The sequence below is a fragment of the Orycteropus afer genome, unplaced genomic scaffold (genome assembly GCF_000298275.1).
Source record: "Orycteropus afer afer isolate SDZICR_OR568_19922 unplaced genomic scaffold, OryAfe1.0 scaffold00250, whole genome shotgun sequence".
In the NCBI taxonomy this organism is placed as follows: domain Eukaryota; kingdom Metazoa; phylum Chordata; class Mammalia; order Tubulidentata; family Orycteropodidae; genus Orycteropus; species Orycteropus afer.
Window position 1 is genome coordinate 825660 of NW_006921837.1, and position 11140 is coordinate 836799.

The 11140-nt window shown below is 35.9% G+C and overlaps 1 protein-coding gene across 1 annotated transcript in view; it reads right to left on the reverse strand.

The window, feature by feature from the left end:
- KIF15 (kinesin family member 15) overlaps positions 1 to 11140 on the reverse strand; it is a 103487-nt gene that overhangs the window by 70404 nt on the left and 21943 nt on the right. The window contains exons 5-7 of the mRNA XM_042782160.1: positions 10357 to 10394; positions 5569 to 5666; positions 4280 to 4459 (exon numbers count right to left, since the gene is read on the reverse strand). Coding sequence (XP_042638094.1) covers positions 4280 to 4459; positions 5569 to 5666; positions 10357 to 10394 — 316 coding nt within the window. The remainder of the gene's footprint in view (positions 1 to 4279; positions 4460 to 5568; positions 5667 to 10356; positions 10395 to 11140) is intronic.

Sequence of the window (11140 nt, forward strand, 5' to 3'; positions counted from 1 at the left end):
AAAAAAAAAAAAAAAAACAGTTGCAGCAGTATGCTGACAGAGAACTTCCAGAAATGCAAGCTAGATTCAGAAGGGGACGTGGAACAAGGGATATCATAGCTGATGTCAGATGGATCTCAGCTCAATGCATAGAATACCAGAAAGATGTTTACTTGTGTTTTATTGACTACACAAAGGCATTAGATTGTGTGGATCATAACAAATTGTGGATAACATTACAAGAATGGTAATTTCGGAACACTTTGTATTCCTGAGGAGGCTGTCATTCGCACGGAACAAGGGAATACTGCATGGTTTAAAATCAGGAAGGGAGAGCTTCAGAGTTGTATCCTTTCACCATACTTATTCAATCTGTATGCTGAGCAAATAATCTGAAAAGCTGGACTATATGAAGAAGAACGTGGAATCAGGATTGGAGGAAGAATCATTAACAACCTGCAATACACAGATGACACAACTTTGCTTGCTGAAAGTGAGAATGACATGGAACACTTACTGATGAAGATTAAAGACTACAGTCTACAGTATGGATTACACCTCAATATAAAGAAAACAAAAATCCTCACAGCTGGACCAATAAGCAGCATCACGATAGATGGAGAAAAGATTGAAGTTGTCAAAGACTTCATATTGCTCAGTTCTAAAATCAATGTCAATGGAAGCAGCAGTCAAGACATCAAAAGATATATTGCATTGGGCAAATCTGTTGCAAAAGGCCTCTTTCAAGTGCTGAAGAGCAAAGACGTCTCCTTGAAGTCTAAAATGTGCCTGACCCAAGCTATGGTATTTTCAATCACCTCATATGCATGAGAGAGCTGGACAATGAATAAGGAAGACTGAAGAAGAATTGATGCTTTTGAGTTGTGGTGTTGGCGAAAAATAGTAATAGTATCATGCACTTCTAAAAGAACTAACAAATCTGTCCTGGAGGAAGTGTAGCCATAATGCTCCTTGGAAGCAAGAATGGCCAGACTTTGTCTCACCTAATTTGGTCATGTTGTCAGAAGGGACCATTCTCTGGAGAAAGATGTCCTGCTTGGTAAAGTGAAGGGTCAATGAATGAGGGGAAGGCCCTCAACAAGATGGATTGACAAGGTGGCTGCAGAGATGAGCTCAGGTATAGCAGGGATTGTGTGGCTGGCACGTGACCAGGCAGTGTTCCATTCTGCTGTACATAGGGTCACTATGAGTCGGAGATGACTCGACAGCACCTAACAACAACATACACATACATAACTCAAATACATATATATATTTATATATATACATATTTGTCAAAGAGGCAGTTAGGCCACATTTTCTGACCTCCTCTAACTGCACAAGAGGAAGACAGAATCACCATCAGTAGCCCAAGGCCTATCCCTGCTGGGCCAGACATGCAGCCTCCCTCCAGCCCTTTCACCAACCCTGACACCAACTGTTCCTCTCACAGCACCTGCCACCTCTCTGCTGGGCTTGATAATTCGCTGCAGTGGCCACACAGAACTCACAGATTATGGGGTTTATTAGGGAAGCAACTGGCTACAATTCAAGTTCAGGAACACGCTCAGTCTCTCGCAGCTCGCCGTCTCTCAGCCAACAGTCTCTCTCAGTCTCTCTCCCAGAAGTGTGTGTCTCTCCGTGTCTTTCTCCCAGCAGTGTGTGTCTCTCAGTCTCTCTCTCAGCAGAGTGTGTTTCTCGTGTCTCTCTCTCAATAATGCGTGTCTTGTGTCTCCCAGCTGGCAGTGAGAGATTCCTTCTGCCTCTAGAAGGGCTCCTTTTGAGCCTGGCAGAGTGACCACTAACCAATTCCAACATCAGAATTCTATACACGTGACAGAGAGCAAACTTCTCAGAAAATTACTTGGTGCTGCTCAACAGCAATACCCCCGGTGGATAAATTTAACAATCAGGAGCTACTCAGTTGCTCACAGCAAATTCTACCACAGAGTTTACAAAGACTTATGGCTAGAAAAGCCACACTATGTAATTTACTATACCGCAATATTAAATATATGTGAACATATACATGCTAAAATAGACAAAATATATATAAATATATGTACAAAACAGATGTGTGTATATATATAGTCACACACACACACACACATATATATATATATATCTCAAATCTTTTTCTATTAAATAGACAAAATTGCAAGAAGAAATCAATAAAACTACCACTACAGTAGAAAATTAATACATTATCTCTCAAGTATCAAGGGATTATACAGGCAAAAAAATTAAAAAATATATAAAACTCTGCACTCAAGGATATACATTCTCAAGTACACGATACACTTACAAAAATTGGCTATGTATTAATCTATGAATCTCAAAATCTAGATGTCATAGAAGACCACATTCTTTGACTCCAATACAATTAAGAAAAAAAAATCAATAAAGAAATAATAAATAATAATAATTTTTTTAAATCGCCATACATTTAGAAATTTAAAATTACATTTCTAAGCTACTCCTCGGTCAAAAAGAAAATTATAATTGAGAAAATATTTGGATAAACATATAATTAACACATTAACATTTATTTGAAATTACAGAAATATTAAGAGGTAAATTTTTAGTCTTAAATGCTTGTATCAAAAAAGAAATGTTAAAATGAACTAAGCATACCACATAAGAAGTTGGAAAAAGAATGGCAGCATAAACTCATATGAAAACAAAATATTAGAGAGCAGAAATGAATTAAATAGAAAGCAAACACAGAATAGAGAGAATCAAAAAGCAGTTCTTTGAAGACACTAATAATAGATTTCCTGAGACTGATTTTTTTTGGGAAATAAAGCCATATAAACAATATCAACTATATAAAAAGGAACAAAACAGCAGTGATTTAAAAATATATTTAAAAACTGAGAGGAACTGAAAATTATCTAGGAATATTAAACTTACCAAAGCTGACCCAAGAAGAAACAAAATGCTTACATAGCTCTAGTAAAGAATTTGTAATTGTAGTTAAAAAATATTTCCACAAAGAAAACATAAGGCCCACATGATTTTACACGAGTTCTATAATGCTTTCTAAGGACATAGGTCATTCTAATCACACAAATTTCCAGAGAATAAAGATGATAATAAAACAAGGACAGTAGGAGGAAGGAAAATTATAGGCCAATCTCAACATTAAACAATGATGCTAAAATCATAAACAAAATAATAGCAAATCTAATCCAATAATTTTTCATGTTAACATGTTAAAGGAGGAAAAAAACACATCTCAATAGGGACTTAAAAAGTACCTGACAAAATTTAACAAACATTATTGAATGTATAAGATAGGAAGGGGATGATTATATAAGCATTCTATGAAAATCAGCTGCATTTCTATACACTATCAAACAAGAAATGTAATTTTAAAACACTACTACAAGATCAATTGAAAAAATACAAAGTATATTGGAATAAAGCTAATAAAAACTATACAAGACTTTCATGGTGAAAATTATTAAATTATATTATAAGACATTAAAGACTTAAATAAATGAAGAAGCATACCATGTTCATGTACATAAAGACTTAATATTTCAAAGATGTCAATTCCCTCAAACCTATCTATAAAAGCAATACAATTCCAATCAAAATTCCAACACAGTTTTTTGAGTATGTATGTATACACATATAGGTTTACATGTATGTTTATTACTGTGGGGGTCACAGTTAAAAAGTTTGAATGAGGAGAGTTATTCAAGATGGAAGAATGAATAGATAAATTATGATATATATTCATAGACTATTATACAGCTGTAAAAATAAATGAATTAGAACTACATGTAACATAGATAAATTACCATTAATGTTTGGGTCTTAAATTGGCTAATGGGCTTCCTGCAAGTTCATTTTAACATTACGTTTAGTAATTTATGTGCATGTGGAAATATTTTGCATCAATTAAATATCACAAAATAAAAATTTGTTTAAAATCAACCAGTCAGATCAGATTCCATAAAAATGCAAGTAGACCATTTTGTCAAAAAGTTTGCTCTGAGCTGAATGCTCAAAAGTTGGCTTTTGATACTAATAGTGCTTTTGACACCTAACAAGTAAGAAAGGATAGAAAAGATGCTTCCTAAAAATGGAAAGGAAAAGAACAACCAGCTAGTTTAAGACTAGAGCTATCAGGATGCCCTTAAACAAGGAGGCAGCTCCCTGCAAGAACCACTAACAAAATATGAACATTTAATGGCTCTTTCTCCAAGACCTGAAGAATGGTTTTTACTCTTTTGAGAGTAAGGTGTCTTCACATCACACTACATTGTCTAAGTATCGAAAGGCAGGGTACCTGATAGGCTTCAGCAGCTGAGGTTACCACTTGTTCCACTGCACCAACAACAAAAACTCCCTTCTTGATGTGTTCCCTTAAATACAGTCCAGCAGATGCAGAGTCCAACAGGTCATATATCTGCTCGTTGTAGATTTCAATAAAGGAACACTTACAAAGGAAACTCTTTCCAGCTCCAGCCTATAAAAGAGAATCCTTGTTTAGATTAGATGTATTAGTTTCATCCCTATTGCCCCATAAGCTGTAAATTTCCTACATTATTCCTCTTTGACACAATATAAAATACCTAAAAGTCAATTTGAAAAAAGGGGAAGTCTGGATAATTAGTTTCAACACACCATGACATTTTTAGGAAGCATCAAACCATTGTTGTAAGAAGCCCCAGCGATTTCCAAAAAGACTTCAGAACGAACACAGGAAGATGGCAAGGGGGCAGTCTATTTGACCAATTCCACTTTTTCCCTATTTTATATCTTAGGCTTCCTTATAAAATTTTTCTTTAAAAGACTGAAAATAATTTTTAAAGTCTCTCTATAGGATTTTTAACTACAGAAATGGGTGATGCTAAATTACTTCACTTATATTCAATGCATGTATCTCTAACTGCAATTTTTAAGGGGAGATAACACCTGCAAAGTAGAAAATGGTAAACCAATGTTATAGATCAGCTTCCTTCATAGATAAATAATGGAGCCCATCACATTAATGGCCCTTCAGCCTGGAATTCACCATGCTAAAGAAGTATACTCATGAGAATGGTCAAACTGGGAGTCAATGGAAAAATGACACCCACATCCCCAGGATGATGGAGCTACACCACATGTGGAACAAGGGGATCATGGTCAGGTAGTAACAGGTGTTGCAAAGCAGTAAGGATAGGCCTGTCACTGTTGGAGATTCTAAGAATCTAGGGACACCTGCAAGTCATCTGTGAGCCTAGGTACAGGGAGGTGGTAGAACTTAATGTTTCTGCTTTCTTTGGTTGAGATTTTCTTTACACTTTCTCTCCTCTGAAATCTAATAGCCTAAGAAGTACTACTTTTTTCTTTCTTTTAAACCAGCGATCTAGGTTAAAGGACAATGTATCTTTCATCATCTAAAAGCCCAATTAAAACTGAAAATGAGAAAACAATTTTACCTTAAGAACTGAATATTTATTTATATACTGTCTTATCCACAATGGAGAATACCACTCTTGTCCACCTGTGTATCACAAGCTAATTATTAGTAACTAACTCCTCAAAATTAGATATTTCATAGAACAAGTTTATTTTAATAGTACGTTTTACCTTCTCTTTTTCACGATCAATTAAGAAAAACAAATATTCAAAACTTCGTGGGATTACTCCTCTCAGGTTATGAGAAAAATTATCAGATTCAGATGGTCCTAAAAATAAGTTAAAAAAAAAAAAAGCCGTTCATTTTTATTCTCTTTTAGTAGTCCTTTAAAATGACAGCATGAAAGTGTATTTATACAGAAAAAGGCAGACACATTATATTATTGTTTCCTATTTATGCTCCAAAACAAGTTAAGTTTAGGTATGTGAGAAATTCTGTAATAGTACCTGCTTATCAATGGAGTCAGGAGTTCTGGTGGTGCAGTGGTTAAAGCTCTTGGCTGCTAACCAAATCATCAGCAGTTTAAATCCACCAGCCACTCCACAAAAGATGTGGCGGGCCACTTCTAAAGATTTTAGCCTTGGAGACCCTATGGGGCAGTTCTACTCTGACCTATAGGGTTGCTATGAGTTGGAACTAACTTGATGGCAGTGGGTTTTGTTTGGGTTATCAATGAGATTAAAGGGAAGGCCCATAACAGCCACCAACCAATTTAAAAAGCAACTGTTTTTGTGTTTTGCTTTTTTTTTAGCAACTGTTTTTTGATTTAAAAAAAAAAAGAAGTCCTTCTAATCACCAAACTTGAAATTTTTTCTACTGTCAGATACCAAAATCAACAACAATGTCAAATAATTGTACTTTATTTACTGCACATGATATTCAGTTCTGACAGGTAGCACCTTGCTCCAGGATGAAGTCTTACATTGGCTGTGTCACCATATGCTAATCTCTCACAAGCGTCAGAGCCCTTAACTATAAAATGGGGATAATAATGGTAATAACCATCTCACAGGGCTGTTGGAAATGATTAACTGAAAGTATAAAGGTAAAGTGCTTAGAGTAGTGCTTTAAAACACATTAAATCATCAGTTGCCATTGAATCAACTCCAGCGCATAGTGGACCTCAGGTGTCAGAGTAGAACTGTGCTCTACAGGGTTTTCAATAGCTGCTTTTTTGGAAGAAGATAGCCAGGCCTTTCTTCTGAGGTACCTCTGGGTGGGTTCAAACCACCAACTTTTCAATTAGTAGCCAAACATGTTAACTGTTTACACCACCAAGAGCTCTCTTAAAACACATTAAGTAGTACAAATTAGCATTAACTAGTACAGTCATGTGTTGCTTAATATCCAGAGTATATTCTGTGAAATAGGATGTTATGTGATTTGAATATTGTGCAAACACCATGTTATATACAGGCAGTCCCCAGATTATAAATGCATTCTATTCCTAAGTCTGTCTTTAAGTTGAATTTGTACATAAGTCAGAATAGTTAGATATGGTTTATATCTAACATCAGTTACTTAAACGTTTGTCTTAGTATATAGTGTACCTTTCTATGCACAAAAAACATGAAAAAAAAACTTTCAGATATACTAAAACATCTTTAACAAAATAATACAGCAATAATAATAATGTTTTGGTGCATGTTGCAAAGTAGCACCTGTTTATTACTATGAACCACTGTATGTACCTCACGTTTTTAATATATAGGCTTATGGGAGTTGGAACCACAGGTATATATATGGTCAGACATTGCCTCGATAGACGTTATGCAGCACATGACTATTATTTTTTAAAACTGGGCAGTAAAAGCCAAGCTAGTAAGAAAGTTGTAGGAATACCTCAGAAAACTGCAGAGCAGTCCTATCTCTATTCTGCTAGTTTGTGGAAAGGGAAGAGATAAGTGGGTATGCATAGTATTAAAAAACCAAACTCAATGCCATGGAGTCAATTCCAATTCATAGAGACCCCTTCTTGGGTTTCCAAGGTGGTATCACTACAGAAGTAGATTGTCCAGTCTTCCTTCCAAGGAGTGGCTGGTGGGTTTGAACTGCCAACCTTCTAGTTAGCAGTCAGATGCCTTAGATACTATACCACCAGAGCTCCTATGCATACTATTAAGGAATACTAACTCAAGCTATTAGTATATTTACCAGAAAAGATATAGCTAGAAAAGATATTGGTTAAATATGCCATAGAAACCAAAGTAACTGACAAAATGGTATACATAAGAAGGATACTGAGAATAAATTTTAAAATATTATAGCTGTCTGGGAGCTCTGGTGGTACAGTGCCTAAGGTATCTGACTGCTAATCAGAAGGCTGGTAGTTCAAACCCACCAGCCACTCCTCAGAAGGAAGGTTGGGCAATCTACTTCCATAGTGATATCACCTCAGAAACCCAAGGAGGGGTCACTATGAGTCAGATCCAACTCAATGGCAGAGTTTGGTTTTTGTTATAGCTGTCAAGTGTAAGGCCTTGGTGCACTATACCTAGAATATTTTAAATGGCCCTTATAAACTACACTTTTTAAGAAATATATAACAGAAGTAGAAAATGCTAGTACAGGAGCAAGGAGGAAAAAAAGAGTATTAATCAGAGTACACATATAACTTTATAACATTTTTTCTGTTAAGTGTTACACAAAGGTACTCACCATATTAGTTATCATTACCACCTCCTGCCTAGTCTACTGTAGTGCCTAATCATGGTTCCCTTCCAGCCCCTCCTAGTCTTTATTCCATTCAGCTGCCGGAATAATCCTTTCAATTATAAATCAGATCATGTAATTCCTTTTTTTTTAAAAAAAAAGTCTTTTACACCACTCATAATAAAATCTAATATTCTCATGAAGGCTTATCAGACTGTATACAACCTGGTCCCAGGCCACAGCTCCTACTTCCCTTCCCCATAGGCCCTTATCCAGGAAAATTCTATACTAGCTGAGTCTTTTTGCTATCCCTTGAATAATCTTTAGCATGCTCCCATTCCATAGTCTAAGCATTTGATTTCCTTGCCTAGAAAATTCTTCTCCCAGGTACTCTTACGGCTCACTTCTATTTCATTTATACTCTTCAAATGTTACCTCCTGAGAGCACTTTCCTGGCCCACCTACCTAAAATGGTATGCCTTGCCTGCTCTTTTCCATCCTCTTACCTGGCTTTATTTTTCTTCATAACACTTATTATTTTTGGTATAATTAATAAAAATTTTATTTTAATTGTACATCTTCCCCTAAGAATAAAACCTCCATGAGCACTTGGACATTGCCTTGTATTCAAGTAGACCAGCCATGCCTTGAAGAATGCTCAGAGGTACCTTGAAGGTACTTATTTGTTGCTATAACCATAGAAAGGGGAAGACCTTTCTTACTATAACTCAAAAGTCCGCTGCCATAAGAAAAACAGAATCAAAAGAATCCTGAAATTCAACCACATAAGGAAAAAAAAGCTAACATAGGAAAAAAGCCTCAAGTCAAAAGAAAAATGAAAAATTTATAACCTAATCATAAACAAGGAGCTAATCTCTCTATTATGTAAAGGTTCCCCACAAATCAGTAGTTTTTAAAAGTTACTTTTAGAAATGGGAAAGAAAGTTGGGGCATTTCACAGACAGGCTATCACAAGGAATGGCTGGTGGGTTTGAACTGCCAGCCTTCTGGTTAGCAGTCAAATGCCTTAGGCAATAGCCACTAGAGCTCCTAATAAACATGAGAGAGATAGTAAATTGTCATTAGATATCAGAGAAGTACAAATGAAATACACATAAGATAATACCACACATAGTTCTGAATGGTTAAAATGTGAAAAACTAACAATACTAAATGTGAGCAAGGATGTGGAGCAACTGGAGCTTCCATGTGCTGCTCGAATCACTTTGGAAAACTGACACTATCTACTAAAGCTGAGTATATGTATACCCTATTGTCCAGCAATTTCACTCAAAGGTATATACATATATATGTATCTTTACATATATCCCCAATAGAGATGAGCTTCAAAAGACACATAGACACATAACAAAAAAAAAGTTCACAACAGTACTATTTATATGGTCCAAAATTGTAATAATCCAAATGCCCATCAACAGTAGAATGGAAATTTGTGACATATTCATACAATAGTATATTATGCAGCAATAGAAATCACCTACCACTATATGCAACACAGGAGCCTCAGTGGTGCAATGATTAAGTGCTTAGTTATCATTCAAAAGGTCGGTCATTTGAACACACCAGCCGCTCCATAGGAGAAAGATGTGGCAGTCTGCTTTTATAAAGATTATAGCTTTGGAAACTCTATGAGGCAGTGTGACAAATCGACTAACTGGCACGCCACAACATATGCAACATGAGGAACCCTGGTGCTGCAATAGATAAGCACCCAGCTGTTACCAAAAGGTTGGTAGTTCTAATCTACCCAGCAGCTCCATAGGAGAGAAGATCTGGTGATCTACTTTCATAAAGATACAGCCTAGAAAACCCTATGGTGTGGTTCTACCCTGTAACATGGGGTTGCTATGAGTTAGGATCAACTCGACAGCACTCGACTTAATATTGAGATACAAGCCAGAAACAAAACACATACCATACAATTTCATTTATAGGAAGTCTAAGAACCAGCAAAACTAATGATGACAGAAGTCCATAATGGGTACTTCAATAAGGGACAGAGTGGGGGTAGTTACTGACTAGGAATCTTGATCTGGGTGGTGAATACATAGGTGTATAAAAACCTGTAAAAATCACTAAAGCCTTGAGTTGGCGAACATGTCCACAAGCAGCCTTAATCCACGGCTATCAAGAAACTGGAAATCTGGTAAAAACCAGGTAAATATCCCTAATTTTATTAGGTTAACATCATATATAGATATCATGCCTTCCCTACAAAATGTATTTTGGTGCTACCATCAAAGAAAGAGTAAACCAGCAGACAAGCCAACCTTTCATTTACTTACCCATCATAGTGAATGTTTTCCCTGAGCCCGTCTGTCCACTAGAAAAAAGAAATGTCACATATTATTTATATACACAAAATTTAGAAGACTGTTCTATTTTAATATGGTCTACTAGTGTTATAAAATTCTTCCCCCAAAAAAGTTTATGCTCTTTCTTATCTTAAATTACACAAAGTAACAAAAGAACCAGGCAGATGGCTATGTTCTATCATTTCACTGTTCATCAAAAGGATTTAAAGTGGACTTTTAATTATGATTGCTGATTTGATATGGCTATAGTCCTTAATATGAGCATCTAATTAGGATTAATTTTAATTGATGAATACAGCACTTAAACGTATAGGGCTGAATTTGTTACAGACCAGCAATATTATAGTCTAACTTTTTGCTGAAGCACAAATTACAAGGACTCCTTATTGTTTTAGTTTTGAAGTCATTGTTCTTCCTTATTTGACCTTTGTGCAGCTTTTTAGATTTGTTAATGGAGATAATGGGCTAAATGAGTATTAAACGCTTTTCTATATACAACAAAACTTATTAACACAAACCTTACTAAATAAAACACGTATGCATTTATAGTATACACATGTAATAAAGGAGCTCTAGCGGCATACTGGCTAAGGCACTTGACTACTAACCAGAAGGCTGGCAGTTCAAACCCACCAGCCATTGGGCAATCTACTTCCATAGTGATACTGTCTCTGAAACCAAAGGAGGGGTCGCTGAGTCGGATCTGACTCCATGGCAATGAGTTTTTAGAGTTATATGTAATAATATATATTGT